This window comes from Blastomyces dermatitidis (assembly GCF_000003525.1).
Source record: "Blastomyces dermatitidis ER-3 genomic scaffold supercont1.12, whole genome shotgun sequence".
Classification (NCBI taxonomy): domain Eukaryota; kingdom Fungi; phylum Ascomycota; class Eurotiomycetes; order Onygenales; family Ajellomycetaceae; genus Blastomyces; species Blastomyces dermatitidis.
This window is the reverse complement of record NW_025544785.1, coordinates 913,330-930,419: the sequence shown is the minus strand read 5'-3', so window position 1 is coordinate 930,419 and position 17,090 is coordinate 913,330. Positions and strand designations below refer to the sequence as shown.

The window sequence follows — 17,090 nt, the reverse complement described above, 5'->3', positions numbered from 1 at the left end:
GCTGGTCTCCTTGGATCTTCTTCTTGTTACCTGGGAAATCCGAGTCATGGGTTTGGATCATTGGCCCTAGCTACGGAGTAGAGTGACAGAGCTCTAATAATAATGAATAAAAAAAGGGAATCTAATCTAATTCAGGGTCTTACCATTCATTTAAAATTGTTAAAGCGGTTGCCAGATAGAATTTCTCAAAGCCCCTATAAGCTAGCGTGCTATTCGATCTTGTTTGTGGGAGGAGTAAGTACTGTCACAAATCTCCAACAGAGAAAGGGACGCAGACGCACGCCTATTACTATATAGCCTGCCAGCCATATTTCCATTTGCTGGACTGAGTCCAATAGCGAGTGCCCTGGGTATCGAGTGAACGCAGTAGATATCGAAAACGATTGAACATCATAGCAGTAAGTGCCTAAAACTAGTAGTAGAAGAAAAGCTAGGTATTTAGATACGCCTATGTTTCCCGGCTAGGTCTTTCTTCATTTACTTCTAGATATATATATATTCGCATAACGCGCCCACCAACTTTAACAAGTAGTTAAAAGAACTAGTTATCTAAAAAAAAAAAAAAAAAAAAAAAAAAAAAAAAAAAAAATCCCAACAAGGCACAAAATCACCGAACAGAAAAATCCATAGCACCCGCCCAAAGAAAAGGGGAAAACACCTACACCTCCCTCCACCACCTTCCCAGCGCACCAACACCACTATCCCCAACACCATCAAGCACCTCCTCAAAGCTAATCTCAATCCTAAACATCCTGCCATCCCCCATTCCACTCCCTCCGCCAACAGGCACCACAAGCCCCCAGTTCACCAAACGCTCCCACGCTTCTCTAGCCACATCTTTGCCCCATACGCGGCCAGGTGTGGCTGCTGCACCGGCCGCGGACGCGGATGTTTTGGCAGAGGTCAGCAGGCGGACGTACTCTGCATAAGCGGCGGGGAAGGATAGAGTGAGGGGGGTTGGCGCTTGGGGTTGGGTAGCGTTAAGCCCTGGATCGTGTAGGGCGGTTAAACGGGTGGCGGCAAGGAGGAGGGAGAGGGGGAGGGAAGTATTGCTTGTTGAGGAGGTTGCGGGGGGAAAGGGGAGGGGAGCAGGGTCTAGGCAGGAGAGAGGGTGGGAAGAGAAGGATTTTGGGGTCGGGGGTTGGAGATTCCGTGCGTTGGTGTTGGATGGTTGTTGTATACTGTGGTAGAGAGTTGAGATTGGGAGGAGTGCGCTGGTGAAGAAATCCTTGGGGGACTTGGTTTGGTGGTAGATTCTTTGGAGATGGGTTTCAAAGGCGGAATCAGCCCAGAGATTCTATTTCATAATGTCAGTGTTTAGAAAATGATTTGTACCTGGAGTTTTGGAGCTGATGACAAAATGTACCTGGATATATTCATTCCATCCATCAAGTAGCAGTTTACCTCCGCGATTTTTCAGATCATCCAGACCAACCATAGGAAGTTCCTCTTCACTTAGAGCAATCCCCGCCTTGCATATCTCTGAGAATTCACTAAAGCTCCTCGGCCGTGGCAGGAACACATATCGATGACTGAATCTACTCTTTACCCTCTTCTCCAAATTCTCCGTGACATCGACCTTAGTCGTCAGTCCCAAGACGGCCAACGGAGCCTTTCTCGCCTGAGCAATATCAAAAAGATTATACAACAAAGTCTGGCGCGGATGGTACGCAAATAGGTCGAACTCATCCAAAATAATGATGACAGACTTCGCCGTAGCGATGGCATTGGGGTCCTCAGAGACCCCGAACAGCTCTTCCGGGTGTGAGAGGAGGCCTAGCAATGATGCCATCGTATCGGCATAACTGATTGTTTTGCTTGTCTCATCTTCCGTATTCATTTCGCGTCCGAGCTGTCGCCAAATCTCCCTCAGAGCAATCCGGTCATCTGTGTGAAGAAAGCCGTTCAATCGCACGACGTGGAAGTCATCCCTGTGGTTATTTGCTAGAGATGAAATGACGGCTTCCACAACTGCGGTTTTCCCACAGCCCCTCGAGCCAAGGAGAAGAAGTGAGTTGCCTTCTCCTGCAACGACAGTCTGCTCAACGAGTTGATGAACCGTTTGATATTGAGAGTCTAGGCACCGGAGTGGGATGGGGTGTTTACCCGTAAGTTTTTTGAGAATAAAGGTTGCGAGAGACCCGACATGTCCCTCAAGCTCGCTCTCTTCGCACAATTTTTTGAACTCGTAAGCATATGGCGGTAATTCTTCCGGTTCGGCCACGGGAGTGTCATTGTCCACGAGTTCCTGCTGCAGCTGCAGGGCGGACATATCATGGCCAGCCTCGACTTCATCTTCTCCCTCCACCGCTTCTTCCCCGTCGTCTCCTTGTTCGACAGCCGGGTCTAACTCTAACCCATCTGTAACTCCGTCTTGTAATTGGTCCCCATCGTCATCGTCATCGTCATCATCGTCACTAGGGACTTCCCACACTTCATCCCCATTCGATTCCCGATTCTGGACAGCAGGCCGCCCGTTTCCTTCCCTCGATATTCGTGCCGCATGTACGTTAGGATCTGGTCTGCTCCCCGTTCCAACCCCAGACCCAGCCCGAGCTCCATTCGCCATTCTCCCTTGCCTCTTCGGCCTCGAAAGACTCACAACACTCTCAACTTCACCCTCCCCCTGCGCTTGTCCCAGAACTTCTCCCACCTTCCTCCTCGTCCGCAGAGACCGCTTCGGCTTCCCAACAGGTTCAACCTCCGCATACCGCGTGGGCGGCTTCCTCAGGCGCGTACTAGACCTCAAGCTCCGTCCAGACGACTTGGGTGAAGGCTCGGGTTCATGTTTGTTATCCCTGTGCGGCTCTCCCTCCTCATCTCCACCCCCCTGGTCGCTCCTCCCATCTTCTCCTTCCGCCCCGTTCTCCGCCGCATGTCCATTCCACCCATTCCACCCCTCAACCTCAAACCTCACACCTTTCTCCCTCCTAGTAACACTCGCCATATCATTCGTAATAGTAGCATGTCCATTCATTGAAGTCTCCTCCATTCCCCCTCTAGTATTATCTCCAACAGCCCCAACGACCTTTCTCCGCTTCGAAGGACGTGCGAGACCTCCAAAGTCACCCATTGTCGGTCAAATGAATGCAATGTAAGTCCAATGACTTTTATCTAGCAGTCGTGCGTATAAATTACCATGAAGGGTAGATAGATAAGTTGCATCGTAATTGCGAAATTGAGAATGGCAAAAGCCAGCTTACCGCGGAGGAGGTAGCGCGAAAATGGTATTCGTTTTTCCGAGCGGTGTAAACAAATAACGGGAGATCAGTAGGGAGGAGAATTGTGTGGAAGGTATCTTGAAAAGATTGAATCGTGTAGTCAACCTTCTATCCGGGGTTCTGCTACAGACTGGCAGATTAGTGGCCCAATGTAGCGAGCTGCGTGCGGAGTTGAGGTCACGGCAGTGGTTTACGCAGTATAATTCGAGGTGTTTTAAAGGTTTGAAGTTCGCGCGGCTCAAGCGACGCGGAATCATGTGACTCTCATGTAAAGGGAAACCTTGGAAGCAATGTTATGAGACTACTGTCATTAAGCTATATTGAACGATTATGTAGCGTTCGTTCTGGGATATATACTACTATCTAATATACAGTCTTGTGACCGATGGGGGTCCTGCTTTCTTTCCTTCCGTTTTCACTAGACTTCCCTTTCCACTAGACTTTCTTTTTGAGTGATTGAATCTAGGACGAGGATGCGATACGTCCACTTTCCAGATTTTCAGAACACACGACAGATACGAAGACGTGAAGTTACCAGGCTTCAGGGGACGGTGACCGCACCAGATATAGTTGCTACTTGATCCTCTCGAACGGGATCCTCCTGGTTCGAACTCCCCCTTGGAGTCTGCAATTTTACTCTCTTTGTCCTTCGGAAGCAACATTTCAGGAGCAGGGCATGGTAGACCAGACCAATGCAGTTTAGGCTTCCAGTAGCGATGAACCCAGGTGATGGCATACAAGATCGATTATGCTTCATTTGTCCCCAATTTTCGTCGGTGTTTTCGACAGCATTTGAGCTTCCTCTGGCACGGGTGGGGTGGGTGCTATTTTCGACCTTTAGTGGCCATTACCTTCTCAGATTATATCATCTTGGGGGACTTACATTGGATACCCGACTTGTCCATCTGGTGCAGTACTTGAAGCTGTGGAATAGAATGTATTGGTAACCCGCGGAAGCTTCCCTCCTTGATTTTCTCCTAGTTGCGGAAGAAACGAAGGACCTGAGACGTATTTATTGACCATGTTCATTTCATCAGCAGTGGAAGCTCCATGGCTTAGACCATTGTGAGCATAGTTTCCAGATGATCCGATATAGGTCTATTGAAAGAAAACAAGAAATTTAGCAAGCTGAATACATATGAAGAAATAGGGTAGGTAAATTTACATACGGGAAGCCGCGCAGCAAGTTCGGAGGCATAACCGCAGGCAAGTTGCCTCACAGTGCCGTTCTCATCGACCATACCAAGATGTGGCTTTCGCGCGAGCATTTTTGTCTATGATATTAGCCACGGTGCGACGCACCACATCTCGTGAAAACGATGGGGTACGTACTTCTTCAAGGATCATGGTCATTCCTTTTCGACAGTCGATTTTGGCTCGATTTAGGGAAGTCGGGTCACAGCTAATGGGGTTTGGAACCTTGTCTGTGGCATCCTTTGTCTGGTAAAGATCGGGAGCTTTTATCACTTTGAAAAGTTAGAAGTTGATTCTCCGGGGGAGAAATGATTGTATCTTACTTTTTGAGATCAACTTCCACAAAGTTTTATACGCAATGAACGCACTGAGAAGCTCGGCGGTATATAGCTCTATGAAAATAGGTCAGACATCAGTAGATAACAAAGTCAATGGGGCATTTACCACACAAGCGATAGTCCAGAACAACAAAAGGTCGTGCAGCCTTTGCATTAAATTCATGGAATGATCGAACGGAGTTGTAGCTCATTAGGATCGCCTGAGTTCTCTGTGAATACTTCGAAACTTGGGCGGGGAAGTCATTGGCAGCTTGGATGATAGTTGGCAGGTCCCAACTCGCCTAGAATTTCCCCGTTAACTATGGACTTGCGGAAACAAAAGGGGCAGTTTGTCTACTACTTTAGGATTTTTGATGCTCCCACCCCCTGACCAGGTTACGGAAATGCTGAGATCAGTATCAGTCCAAATATCCAGATTCTCCCTATCAGCCACTGCCCCGCTCATGGGTTGGAAGTATTTCGTAGCAGAAAGCTGCATCTCCGCCGCCATTTTCACCCTAGATATCTTATTCTTGTCCTGGACTTTGATACTGACGATGGCTGAAAATTCACCACCCTCAAGGAAGCCGGCGATAAAACAATCGCCGTATATCTCTGGGAATTGATCGGGATCCAAGCCATCCAGGGGTCGAAACTCCAGGTGGGTTGGGCGGATGGGGAGCTCGTTGGTCACTTTGACGGAGACAATGAAATTGATGTCACTCTCGCTGATACTGTTTTCTTTTACGAAACTAGCGGAACCATTGCTATGGCTGTTGGCATAGTTGATTGTGGCACTTGAGGAGATATTGAGGGTGTCGACAACATCTGCAAGATTGTCGATCGCATGAGCAGTATACGTGACGGTCTGATTCACGTTGGAAGCCTTGACTTTTTCAGTCTTCGTGTTAGGAGGCGGTTGCAAACCAGCATCAGCGGGTTGAGCTGCCTCTTCCGTCGTAACATCGCCAGCATCCCTCATGGAGTCATCAGCATTATCTGGCGGGAATTCGCCCGGTAGACAACGATGCTGACTCTCTGAGCCATCGTTATATTCATGAACTATTACTGCATCATCGATACAGATTTGCTGGGTATAGGAATTGAACCTAATACTAGGAATCAGCATACAGAAGAAGCCCCTCAAATCAAACGTGAGTTTAACCCTTGACCAATTCGCATCAGAGAAGTGTAGGGAGCTAGGAATGTCATTCTCGAAAACCTTGGAGATCAATTATGGCCGGTTTCTATACCCATATAGGTAATACGTTGCAATATAGATAGATGGGAGGCCAAATAATGGATAGGGCTTTTAGAGCAACGCTGGATGACTGTGGATTCTTTTGGACTTAAAAAGGCAGAGGATGAAAAGACCAATACCCCAAGTTGAGGGTGAGGGATGCCTTAACATTATATATATATATAATAACTAACTTATATATATTCATGCCATTTTTATGTCGGAGTGGCCAGGAAGTCGCCATCTCAACAACGACAAGAACGGGTCGCTCCTTCAACAGCTGGCTCCTTGAGTCAGTTGTCAGAAATGGCGTTTAGTTATGTATGGTCGCGGATAGGGCATGATAAAATAGGGGTTGATATTGGAATCCGCCTTTGAAGGCCATTCATTGTTCTTGCCAACATGCGATGACTCTTCATCTCGTAATAATATAATGCATGTACTGTACAGAGCGTACTGCGTAGAAGAATCAACACCCTTGGCAGTATAAAATCTATCTAGCAAGGTAAGGTTTCATATCCATATAGAATGTGAGACATGTGACTGCAGTAGTAGCTAAAGTAACCTTGGAACTATCTGTTGGGGGTCGGCCCTTCTACCAGCAGTGCACTGGTGGTTGATTGAGCTCTTTTGCCCCAGTAGCCTACAAAATCATATATCCAATGGATAATATGTAGGCTACTGGGAGCCCCAACATCCATAATATGTGTGGATCACGTGGGTTAGGGCTGACGTAGGACAAAATCATCTAGGGTCCGGTTAGTAAGCGCCATGTCTTCTATCAGGAATGACTGCCTCCATCCCGGGAACAACAAGACTCCATTGTTCAACCTTTTATATAGCGCGTCGGCAACTTTATCCGGTGAAGGGTCCAAGACGGTGTCGCCACAGCTGCTGAATTCCAGTTGCGGGAGCTTGTTGATTGTTTCGAGATCCTTGATTGAGTCCCCGACACGCCGGTTGTGCAACCATTCTTCGGCCGTTGGACTCTGGAAGGGTGGGCAAGCAAGGGCTCCCCTGGAAGAGAGGCTTCTCTAGACCTCCCACCTAGACACCAGCCACGGTAAGCCAAACCTCATCTCTGCTTGTCAATCTGTGAGCGCTCGAGCAAGGTGAAAGATGAAAAGAAGGCTAGCCAGTCCGCTTGATGCTCTAGCGACTCAGGGTTCAGAGCAGCCCATCTTACAGCGTACAAGTTACAACTTATCTACCCTACCACAGACCGCGGCTACATACACAGGTGCAAAGACTGCCTTGCCTGCCTGTCTCTCTCCCCAACCTCGCTGCGCGCCGAGGTTCTCAAGCCCCCCCCTGCAACCCAGCCAACTAACTGGCCTGTCTGGGTTAAGAGTGATGCATCAGAATCCCTTGTTACTTCTTCCGTTCGCCGTGCTAGGTTTAAATAATAATAGCATACCTAGGTATCTCCTTTTTTGCCTGTTACGTCTCATCCACGGCCCAACCAGCTTTGCCGTATTCCCCTCTCTGTGCTCCTCCTCGTACAAGAATAGCAAGACAGGATATTCCGCTCTATTTCCTTCCAATGTGTTTTGTGTTGTTTATTTAACCGCAGACTGATGTCCTTGATTTAATCTCGGGTCTTGATTTACCTCCAACCGCTGGCAGTTGACTTAAACCACGCATCCGAATACCCTCCCTCCCCTTGAGCTTGCCTGCATTCAATTTCTCCAAAACGCGTGCATAGATGATGGACTCTGAAAAGCTCGACAAGCGCATGAAGGCGATCCATGCGGGAGAGAAACGAAATAATGACTACAAGGTACTTTTACACTTACAATGTCACAAAAATTAAAAGAAAAATTTTTTTTTTTCTTCAAACCTTCCTCTTAACGTTTCCCTACCAAATATGCCTCTGTTTTTTTACCTCCCAAAAAACCCGTACACAATTTGTACAGAATGTAATATCAAGCAGACAAAATACATAATACATAAAAAAAAAATAAAAAGAAACGAACACTCAAAAATAAAATAAAAAAAAACTAACCCAGGGCTACAATCACGACCTCTTCCGCAACCACGTCCGATACGAGTCCGCCTCCCACAGCCCGCGCCCGCGCGTCTCCTTCCTCCTAACAGTCACCGAACCCTTCTGCAACAAAACCGGCGCCCTCCACGGCGGCTGCGCCACCACCTTAATCGACGTGACATCAACCGGGTTTCTAATCGCCCTCTCTAAGCCCGGCTACTTCTCCCAGGGAGGCGTCTCGCGAACGTTGAATGTCAAGTTCGTGCGGCCGGCGCCGATGGGGGTGGAGGTGCGGATTGTGAATGAGCTGGTGCATGCGGGGAAGCGGATGGCGTTGGTTAGATCGGAGATTAGTAGGGTGGATACTGGGGAGGTTTGTGTTGTGGGGGAACATGATAAGGTTAATACGGATCCTGAGGTGGAGAGGTTGTGAGTGGGTTGTTGTATTTTGTCTTCGAGGGGTGGTGGAGGTGGTGGTAGAAGGGGTCGGTCGTGTTCCACAGGGAGAGAGAGCTTTATGGTTATAACTAAACCGTTATCAAATAAATGCATGAGAACGCAGGATATTGTTTAGTTAACTGTATACTTTGCATGTATGGCCAGCAAAGCCCTCTCCACAGCTAATAATCGATAGAGGAAAGGAGCAAATAGATAAAAAGCAAAATGACGCCCTATATGTACTCATCCTGCAAAATGCTGCTAACAAAAAATACAATGAGCTGGCCCTACACTATGGATGATACGGGTCAGCTATATAACCCATCACGAGCTAGGTAGGTAGCAAGGAAACTAGCATATCACTCTTTTAACATGCTCAGATTCTCCTCTCCATTCATCAAGCCCCTCAAAATTAAAGATGAAAAATCGCAGCAAGACACTATTATTAAACAGAACTCCTTCATGCTAGAAAAGAGCAGCAGCAGGACAAAAAGCAAGTTGTAGAACTAGACCACGGTTCTGTGGTTAAGAGTGGCAGGGGAAAAAAGGAAGAGCATAAAAACGAAGGTCGACGTGGAAGGGCTCTGGTAATTGGGGGAAAAAATAATAAAAAGAGAAATTGGAAAAGGACGGCAAAAATGTGAATGGAAATAGATAATGGATTCCATAGCTTTCAATTATCTATCCCCATTTGCTGTTCTGCTACGCCTACTTAAATAATCATAAACATGCCAACCAAGCGCCAGCTGTGCTTGACATCTGAAGACGAATGTCGCAGAAACCCATTACCATTGAGAGCCCATTTCATCAAGAACAAATAGGGTTCGAGTCGAGTGACGTGCCCATCAAGTATTTTGAGGGAAAGCAACCCCTTGAGCATAACCCCTTCTATCGAGATGGTTGTCCAAATCTGCGTATCGGAGAACGAATTCGCGCTGTTGTTTCGAAAAATTTCAGCATTTTTAACTGAGTCAGCTGCGTCCTCTTGTACATGCACATGGGAATCAGATGTCTCCGAAGCACGAAAAGATTGTTGGTCTGAATGAAACACGGCACAAAAGCAAAAATGTCAGAAGGGAAAACTCACCCTGATTTTCTTCCAGGTTGTAGTGTCCCAGAAGATGTAGATGCCACGCTCGCTCAGTCCTCGTTCCATCTCAACAATGTATGCTTCATCCCTAGTCAACCACGCGCGCTCCACTTTGTGGTATCTCCATTTCCGGCTCATCAGTTCCTCTGCAACAAGTTCCTGCATGACATCCCGTGGCATGCTATAGAATATATAGAACAGTGTTTCGTCGCTGAAGCTAGGGATACGGGTCTGCAGTGGTTGGACATTTGCAACGTTATAGCAAGCTGGTAATGTGAAGTCCACTTGGAGTGGTACGGCTGCATTTGACGAAATAAAAGGAGAAGCAAACGACGGATGAAGAGGCCTAAATCTTGGTTAGAATTACTAGGGCACTCCACCACTCTTCTGGGGTGACAAATTTAGCGAGGGTTTAACTTACTCTGGTTGATTTAGATCTAACCCAAGGGTCATTAAATCTTGACCGACCGCAAGAGTAGCGACATCTGGATTTTCGCTGCGTATCATACTCAGTAGTCCTTGAAGCCCGAACCTATCTCGATCAGACAACTGGGTGAGCGGGGCTTGCTCAGAAGATTGGCCTTGCTGTGACTGTTCTTGGCCCTCGTCCCCAAAATTGCCAGATTTTTGCTGACGATTTTGAGGTGGCTGTTGCATGATTGGTTGGCTTTGCTGCTCTGGGTATGCCTCAGGTCGAATAGTTCGTTGCATAGATGAAGCCCCGAGATCCTTGTGACGAACGGTTAGCACAAATACCAACAGTAGATGATAAGGCGGTGCTTACATCTTTCTCCTGGGAAAGTCCACCATTCTGGACCTGGCCCATAGGTGATCTAGATGTCGACATAACTACAGCGAATGTTAGTCTGTAATAGGAAAAAGAAATTAGCTCAACAAAAAGGTACAAACTGACCGCCCGACCCGCCTGCTCCTGGCGACATGATCCTGCCATCCTGCTGTCCATTGACCATATTTCCAAGTAAGGTACGACCCTGCCCAGAATGGCTCTGGTTGAGATTAGGAAAGGCCATCCCGCCGCCGTAGTTACCAAAGGCTCCGGATTGAAGAAGGCTTGCTCGTCTTTCCTGGCCAATGTCCGCTGGCCCATTTCTCCCTAATGGTGGAAATTCGTCAATATTTCCCGTTTGAGGTTGAGTTCCTCCTGAAAGCTGACCACTTATGCCTTGGCCTCCATTCCTGAAGTCGTCTAGCTGCGCTGCAAATTGTGTCGCGGAGGGGAAGAGGTCTTCATGAGAAGCGTGCGATTGTGACGGAGGTTGGTGAGACAGGGCTTGGGTTTGCGAAACTCGGGACGGCGGTTGGGATGTCGCAGGCGTTTGGGATTGTCTTTGAATGGCACTTTGCTGATTTACTCGCTGGCTGGCGTTGGCCCAAGTAACTTGCCCAGAAGCGGAAGGTTGAGATTGTTGCGGAACACTGGAGAGAGAGGGAAATTCGCTAATAGAAGATATGTCGGGAGTTAGCTTCAACTGGTGGCGATGTAAATGTGCTACTCTCCTGCCCCGAAGGGGAGCTCCTCTGTGTCGCATCCCTTCAGGGAAAGATAGAGGACAGACGCGCTTTGATGACTTGGCAAAATTGTACACTGATGTGATTGTGGAGGAAGAGGCATAGCGCAAGGAGATATGTTGATATGACAACTTACGAGAGATCTAATGGTGTTGCTGGTTGAGATCCACTTATGCTTTGTGCAAAGCTGTTCATAGCATTCACAGTCCTTTGCTGGTTACTTTGTAACCCAGGCGCACCCCCCATTGGCAACCCAAATCCCCAGTTGGCCGCAGTTCCTATACAGGATTCCGGTCAGCATATCAATATGAATCTGGAGTTCAGATACCATATAATAATAACCGCACCGATTTTACCATTTGGGAGGCGCGTAGATACTAATGATGGATTTGTTGGTCGTGTTTGGGGCTGTTGCTGTTGCTGGGCGGGGAAGCCGGACATCCCTCGCAACGGCTGTTGGCCAGGACCTGCATCTCGGCTCGATATATTAGTATCTCTTTCTTATATTCTGACCCGGACAAGCTGTCGGGATGATCTAAAGCCTAGCGCGTGAAGAGATGCGGAGAGGGGGCTCCCTGTGCGGCATGATGCTCAAATGCGGCGGCTTGGTTCAGCTACCATCCTTCCAGGTAGGGAGGCACCAAGCTCCCATCCAAACATACCGGCAGAGGAAGGATCCACGACTCTTTTCCCAAGTATAAGGCCGTAGAGCAAAGTTATCCCGGGACCAGGATCGAAGAGGGAGGGATGAAAGCGAGAACAAACCTGGCCTATTCATGGTGGAAAGCAGCTTCGGAGACGCTTAAGACCGGGTTTTCGCGTATGGCGATTATTGCGCGATAGAACTGGTGATATCAATGCACAAGACGACGAAGGTGTGGGAGAACAAGAGCATGAGGTCGATACACCATCGCCATCCAGTCAAATGCCTTAGGATTACCGCTGAGAGGAGCGGAAACTCAAGCGCTAAGCGCGCGTCTATACACAGCACACGGGCCTTTGGATGGTTCCCCTTTCGTTCATCGCCCTCCGACTCACAGCATACACTACGGCAAGTTCAGTGAGATACATAGCTACATATATGAAGAGGTATGGGCTGCTAATACCGCTATACTGTTATCGAATGAGTTCGTCTGAAACGAAGGCGACTGTAGGTTTCCCACTGCGCTTTGAAACTGGGTGTTGTGGAATTGGAATATACTAGTTGCTCAGGTGTCTCCACCAGTTTTATGAGAAGCATTCTGAGAAGCTGGTTTAACTTATCGATGTGTCTAAAAGGCGTGCTTTGAGCTTTTAGCACCATTCATTTTGGGTGCAAGCTACCGTTATGCACAGGCTCCTATGTTTTGTCATTTGATTTGAAGGTAGAATGTCATTCGAGAGTATAAAGCTAATAAATATCGCATTCTTGTAACATTGTCATCAACAACCGGCTAATGGAGTCCATATGAACTCCGCAACTCAACTACAACTACAGGACGAATCTCCAGCTGTAACCATCTCTGACCCCTTGATCCTGCAAGCGTCCTCACCGCCCAAGCTGCCAAGCTTGAGGCTCGTATTCGCTAAAGCACGTGATTATACTAGTCTCAGGTCATTTCTCCTCTCCGAGAAAATTTTCACCCTTCAAAAGCGCGACGATTCCCTCCCATCAGCCTGGAAAGATGCCGTCACGGTCTATCACTCGTCTTGCGAGACAATATGGAGGCACTCCGCTGGTCGAGCTGCCTCCTGTTTTCCTTGCTCCTGCTCTTCAATTCCCATTGAGCTTTACTTGCTTCCAATGCTCGAAATTTTCCACTACACCAACTCCTGGTTTGAAACGGGACCTGAGTAAACACCGTGGTGTGTCTGCTATTCACAGGACCGGACCCAGGCAGCCACTATCGGTGTCAAAGTACCCTTTACCACGGCCAGTTAAGCCCACGGAGCAGGAAAAACGACCTAGCAACCCGAATCATGGCCTCTGGGGATTTTTTGGACCAGATCGGAAACCTATCCCAACTCCAGAGCAGGAATATGCTCATGGTAGGCGCACACTGCTCTGGAAGCGGACGTTCAGTCAATATTAAGTAAACAAGGAAATTTCGCTAATACTACCGCTTAGGACGTGCTTGGTCGATCCAAGAGCTTCGGCAAAAGTCATGGGATGACCTTCACAAGCTCTACTGGCTCTGCGTGAAAGAACGCAACCGGATAGCTACCGCCCGCTGTGAAAGGCAGCGGCTACAGGCTGGTTATGGCGACTACGAATCTAACAATCGTGACAATACAGTGAGTATTACTTTCCCTTGACAACACTTTGTGATTGTTCATTTTTGTGATGAGATATTTTTTCACTCGCCGATATGACTTTTATTGGGACCGCTTAAGCCCGGTAGAAATGATATGTATTTGAAACTGTTTTCCTGATCCTATCCTTGCACTTGTTATGTCTTTTATGATGTTATCTTTGCAAAGTCTAAAAATCATTGTACGCCTCGTTACCATTTATCCACTCTCTCCAAGGAGACACAAATTATCTAACTCTGTTATCCGGATAACAGGTACGGGGTACGCAACAATCGATCAAACAAGTTCTTCGTGAGAGATGGTATGCCTGGGAGGACGCCCGACAACTTTATGAAAGTGGCGAGTACTCTCCCGCTGATGCACAAGTGATGGAGGAGGAGAACGTTTATGAACCCCCAGTGTTGGATGTGGAGGAACCGAGAGGCGAATCATCACCGTCTCATAAGGTTCACCCATCGTCCTGAGCTACTTTTGTATCCTCAATTTCACTTTGTACTGTAATAGTAACGTTTTTGTAGTATTATAAAATCGTTGAATTTGTCAGCTTACTGAATTATGGATGGACAATCTGCATCTGTAGGCTACTGGGGGCCGATCAACCCGGGACCCCCAACACCCCCCCTCGGACCAGCTACCACAGAGTACAGTACTCCTCTCAGTGGCTCCTTTCAGTGGCTCCCCATAGTGGCTCCTCTCAGTGGACTCAGTCCTAGGGCTCAAGGGACTTCTAGGGCACACTCCTAGGATGTCTCTTGACACTGTTAAATGTCCAGGGTATTTGTTTGGAATTTAAGTCCATTCTGGGATCAAACCCATGCATGTTGACCACAGCGGGGCTCACGCTTAACGGTCTCATAACCTGTAGGCTACTGGGGCAAAAGAGCTCAGTCACCACCAGCGCACTGCTGGTAGAAGGGCCGATCAACCCGGGACCCCCAACAGCATCTGTTCTAGTATATGTAATCAACTCATCCACCTGGCCCCTTTATTTCGTAGAAAATTCAATAGCTCTACAGCTTAGCGGTGTAGTGTGGGCACGGACACCAGCCTCAGAAGCTAGATAGAGGAGTTTTACTACTGGTGAAAATATATCTAGACAATTTTACTCGCTTGGGGTCTCCTAATAATAATTGTGATTATTGGTACTGGACATAACAAGCGCGTGAGGAGGATAGAACAACTCATTTGTAGGCTTATTTTTTCTTGTTACTGATTTTGCTATGGCTTGAAATGCCTTCATGGCCAACACAGAAGGTTAGGTTGGTTGCTTGCTTCCAACAATAGCGTGGCTGCGGGGAACCAACCGGCTGGTAGTGGAGTAATCCACGTTCCTCACTCAGAAACCACAGAAACCCAGAGCTTATGGTTCATGTTTCCCCCCAACAACCCGTACCGTCACCACCTTTCTACCCTCACTGCTGCTGATTGTTCAACCTCCTTATTATTCTGTTCTTTAACAATAGCTCTTGCTTTACTGAAATAGCCTGTTTTCGTATTTCACCATGGAAGACATCTCGCCTGAATACGATGTGGTGGTGATGGGCACCGGTATGGCATTTTACCCCACTGTTACATTGCTCTTCATGTGTTTGGGCTTCAACTGACCGACTTTTTAACCCTCTAGGTTTGACGGAATGTGTTCTTTCGGGGTAAATACATGAACTCGTCGTCCCAAGTAGGACATGTATGGGAATATATTCTCTAATACCCTTGTACAGCGTACTCAGCGTTAAGGGGCAGAAGGTCCTTCACATTGACCGTAACGACCACTATGGAGGGTGAGCTAGCAAACCCCCGCGCCTCCCGTGAAACACCTTTATATGTCATTATACTAACCATTGTAATAGAGAGGCTGCCTCTGTCAATATAGAAACTGTGTGTCCTCCTTAGAGACGTCCCGTTGCGCCCCGAGACCTCATCACTGACCATTTTTGATCACTTAGCTTTTCAAAAAATTCCGTGACGTGAAGCCTGGCGAGGAACCGTGGAAGAAATATGGCCGAGTCAACGACTGGAACGTCGATCTGGTCCCCAAGCTTCTTATGTCGAATGGCGAACTCACCAATATTCTGGTCTCAACAGATGTTACTAGATACCTTGAATTTAGGCAGATTGCTGGAAGCTACGTGCAACAGGGTAGCGGCCCCAAAGCCACTGTTGCCAAGGTCCCGTCTGATGCGGGAGAGGCGCTTCGGTCTTCGCTGATGGGTCTATTCGAAAAGCGACGGGCGAAGAAGTTCCTCGAGTGGGTTGGAGAGTTTGATGAGAATAACCCAAGTACCCATCAAGGTTCGAATATTATATCTGTCCACCCTGCCTTTTCCCGAATTAATACACTCTAACATGTATATCAGGGTTAAACATGGCAACGTGCACCATGAAAGAAGTCTATGACAAATTCGGCTTGGAAGCCCCAACCAAGGACTTTATCGGACACTCCATGGCCCTTTATCAGTCTGACGACTATATTACGGAGGTCGGCAAGGCGAAGGAGACAATCGATAGAATTCGGCTCTATGTCAACTCCATGGCTCGCTATGGCAAGTCTCCTTATATCTACCCACTCTTTGGTCTCGGTGAGCTGCCTCAGGGCTTTGCTCGCCTGTCTGCAATCTATGGGGGCACGTACATGCTCAACACCAACATCGACGAGGTCCTCTACGATGGCGATAAGGTGTCAGGTATAAAGGCCACAATGAAAGAAAGAGGAGAACCGGGAGATGGCATGACCTTCACAACAAAAACCAAGAAGATCATCGGCGATCCTACATACTTCCCTGGGAAAGTCCGGGTTACCGGCTACCTGCTCAAGGCCATTTGTATTTTGACCCACCCAATCGATAAAACGGATTCGAACGACTCCCTGCAACTGATCATTCCCCAATCCCAAGTTGGACGAAAGCATGGTATGTTTCAGTCCCACAAAGAATATCCATCTCTCTCCAAATTTAATGAGTAGCAGAGGGGGTTTTCGGGTTACTAAGGACGAAAATAACAATCCAGATATCTACATTGCGATGGTGTCTTCTGCCCACAATGTCTGCCCGAAGGGCTACTACATCGCCATCGTTTCCACCATTGCCGAAAACGAAGCAAACCACCACATCGAGTTGGAACCAGGCTTCGAGCGCCTTGGTGAAATCGAAGAGAAATTCATGGGTCCCCCGATCCCATTGTACGAGCCGCTGGAGGATGGCAGCAAGGACCATATCTACATTTCCAAGAGTTACGATGCCACCAGCCATTTCGAAACGACGACTGGTAAGGAAGCTTTCTTTCAATTGTGTTTGATATTTACGAGATGTTCCCTTCTGCGAAAAGCCCGCGCTGAACTGAACTAACTGGAAAAAAACAACAGATGACGTGAAGGACATATACAAACGAGCTGAGGGACAGGAATTGGTCGTTGAAGGGCTGAGAGAGGGAACCAACCTTGTCGGGGAGGAGTGAGAAGGGAACCGGGTAGTAAATACGTATTCCTTAAAAGGCTGACAGCATACAGACAGGCAGAACATATGTTGATTGAAAAGAGTCATAATTTTCTCTTTTGGGGATAAATGCAGATATAAGATTTCACTCTATTTATTTGTTTGCATTTTTCTTTCTCTCATTGCTCTCTTCTCTTCTCTTTTCGTTTATATTTCTTTATTATTTTCCCTCCCTCATTTATATAGTTTTTGCTGTTCATTTTCTCAGCGTAAAGGATAACCTGATTTTCTATTTTTAATACAAACGTTCTTCTAGTGTCAACGATGTTCTGAATATCAAACATTACATTGTA

The 17,090-nt window shown here is 47.5% G+C and overlaps 6 protein-coding genes across 8 annotated transcripts; 3 read left to right on the top strand and 3 right to left on the bottom strand.

Annotated features, from left to right (window-relative positions):
- Nucleotides 1-579: 579 nt before the first annotated feature.
- On the bottom strand, nucleotides 580-3,513 carry BDCG_08807 (origin recognition complex subunit 4). Its single transcript, XM_045424593.1, has 2 exons — nucleotides 1,367-3,513; nucleotides 580-1,297 (listed from the first exon to the last, which is right to left on the bottom strand). Exons 1-2 carry the CDS (start codon nucleotides 3,071-3,073, stop codon nucleotides 659-661), a joined length of 2,346 nt encoding a protein of 781 aa, XP_045273271.1. The 5' UTR covers nucleotides 3,074-3,513; the 3' UTR covers nucleotides 580-658.
- Nucleotides 3,514-3,762: 249 nt separating this feature from the next.
- Nucleotides 3,763-5,918, bottom strand: BDCG_08806 (uncharacterized protein; the record flags this gene model as incomplete). The annotated part of the gene is made up of 7 exons (XM_045424592.1): nucleotides 5,094-5,918; nucleotides 4,860-5,034; nucleotides 4,739-4,807; nucleotides 4,554-4,687; nucleotides 4,391-4,495; nucleotides 4,105-4,319; nucleotides 3,763-4,045 (listed from the first exon to the last, which is right to left on the bottom strand). The coding sequence occupies exons 1-7, from the start codon at nucleotides 5,859-5,861 to the stop codon at nucleotides 3,763-3,765; spliced, it is 1,749 nt and encodes a 582-aa protein (XP_045273270.1). The 5' UTR covers nucleotides 5,862-5,918.
- Nucleotides 5,919-7,680: 1,762 nt separating this feature from the next.
- Nucleotides 7,681-8,392, top strand: BDCG_08805 (thioesterase; the record flags this gene model as incomplete). Its single annotated transcript, XM_045424591.1, has 2 exons — nucleotides 7,681-7,752; nucleotides 7,982-8,392. 2 exons carry the CDS (start codon nucleotides 7,681-7,683, stop codon nucleotides 8,390-8,392), a joined length of 483 nt encoding a protein of 160 aa, XP_045273269.1.
- On the bottom strand, nucleotides 7,813-12,506 carry BDCG_08804 (NOT2 family protein). 3 transcript variants are annotated; one of them, XM_045424588.1, is made up of 9 exons: nucleotides 12,124-12,506; nucleotides 11,783-12,063; nucleotides 11,365-11,484; nucleotides 11,154-11,295; nucleotides 10,401-10,945; nucleotides 10,272-10,336; nucleotides 9,909-10,216; nucleotides 9,485-9,833; nucleotides 7,813-9,332 (listed from the first exon to the last, which is right to left on the bottom strand). In XM_045424588.1, exons 2-9 carry the CDS (start codon nucleotides 11,793-11,795, stop codon nucleotides 9,243-9,245), a joined length of 1,632 nt encoding a protein of 543 aa, XP_045282685.1. In that variant the 5' UTR covers nucleotides 11,796-12,063; nucleotides 12,124-12,506; the 3' UTR covers nucleotides 7,813-9,242. The 3 variants fall into 3 exon arrangements, with proteins under 3 accessions (XP_045282685.1, XP_045282686.1, XP_045273268.1); XM_045424589.1 differs by having other exon boundaries at nucleotides 8,352-9,332; nucleotides 11,374-11,484; nucleotides 12,124-12,373; XM_045424590.1 differs by having other exon boundaries at nucleotides 8,387-9,332; nucleotides 11,680-12,063; nucleotides 12,124-12,373.
- Nucleotides 11,264-13,925, top strand: BDCG_08803 (54S ribosomal protein L4, mitochondrial). The gene is made up of 4 exons (XM_045424587.1): nucleotides 11,264-12,106; nucleotides 12,172-13,045; nucleotides 13,125-13,291; nucleotides 13,564-13,925. The coding sequence occupies exons 2-4, from the start codon at nucleotides 12,682-12,684 to the stop codon at nucleotides 13,771-13,773; spliced, it is 741 nt and encodes a 246-aa protein (XP_045273267.1). The 5' UTR covers nucleotides 11,264-12,106; nucleotides 12,172-12,681; the 3' UTR covers nucleotides 13,774-13,925.
- A 195-nt stretch (nucleotides 13,926-14,120) lies between these two features.
- Nucleotides 14,121-17,059, top strand: BDCG_08802 (acetyltransferase). The gene is made up of 8 exons (XM_045424586.1): nucleotides 14,121-14,857; nucleotides 14,934-14,958; nucleotides 15,028-15,087; nucleotides 15,157-15,184; nucleotides 15,253-15,598; nucleotides 15,664-16,215; nucleotides 16,313-16,570; nucleotides 16,668-17,059. The coding sequence occupies exons 1-8, from the start codon at nucleotides 14,812-14,814 to the stop codon at nucleotides 16,757-16,759; spliced, it is 1,407 nt and encodes a 468-aa protein (XP_045273266.1). The 5' UTR covers nucleotides 14,121-14,811; the 3' UTR covers nucleotides 16,760-17,059.
- The last annotated feature ends 31 nt before the right edge of the window (nucleotides 17,060-17,090 follow it).

What these genes read in the sequence shown, in the direction of transcription:
- BDCG_08803 (XM_045424587.1), top strand. Translation starts at nt 12,682, where the DNA reads ATGCCGTCACGGTCTATCACTCGTCTTGCGAGACAATATGGAGGCACT. An exon ending in AGAGCAGGAATATGCTCATG is followed by an intron (nt 13,046 to 13,124) that starts GTAGGCGCACAC and finishes ACTACCGCTTAG; the next exon opens with GACGTGCTTGGTCGATCCAA. An exon ending in CTAACAATCGTGACAATACA is followed by an intron (nt 13,292 to 13,563) that starts GTGAGTATTACT and finishes TCCGGATAACAG; the next exon opens with GTACGGGGTACGCAACAATC.
- BDCG_08804 (XM_045424588.1), bottom strand. An exon ending in CCTCCCAAATGGTAAAATCG is followed by an intron (nt 11,296 to 11,364) that starts GTGCGGTTATTA and finishes AATCCTGTATAG; the next exon opens with GAACTGCGGCCAACTGGGGA. An exon ending in AGGAGCAGGCGGGTCGGGCG is followed by an intron (nt 10,337 to 10,400) that starts GTCAGTTTGTAC and finishes CATTCGCTGTAG; the next exon opens with TTATGTCGACATCTAGATCA.
- BDCG_08802 (XM_045424586.1), top strand. Translation starts at nt 14,812, where the DNA reads ATGGAAGACATCTCGCCTGAATACGATGTGGTGGTGATGGGCACCG. An exon ending in ACGGAATGTGTTCTTTCGGG is followed by an intron (nt 14,959 to 15,027) that starts GTAAATACATGA and finishes ACCCTTGTACAG; the next exon opens with CGTACTCAGCGTTAAGGGGC. An exon ending in CCTCTGTCAATATAGAAACT is followed by an intron (nt 15,185 to 15,252) that starts GTGTGTCCTCCT and finishes TTGATCACTTAG; the next exon opens with CTTTTCAAAAAATTCCGTGA.
- BDCG_08807 (XM_045424593.1), bottom strand. Translation starts at nt 3,073, where the DNA reads ATGGGTGACTTTGGAGGTCTCGCACGTCCTTCGAAGCGGAGAAAGGTC. An exon ending in GATGGAATGAATATATCCAG is followed by an intron (nt 1,298 to 1,366) that starts GTACATTTTGTC and finishes ATTATGAAATAG; the next exon opens with AATCTCTGGGCTGATTCCGC.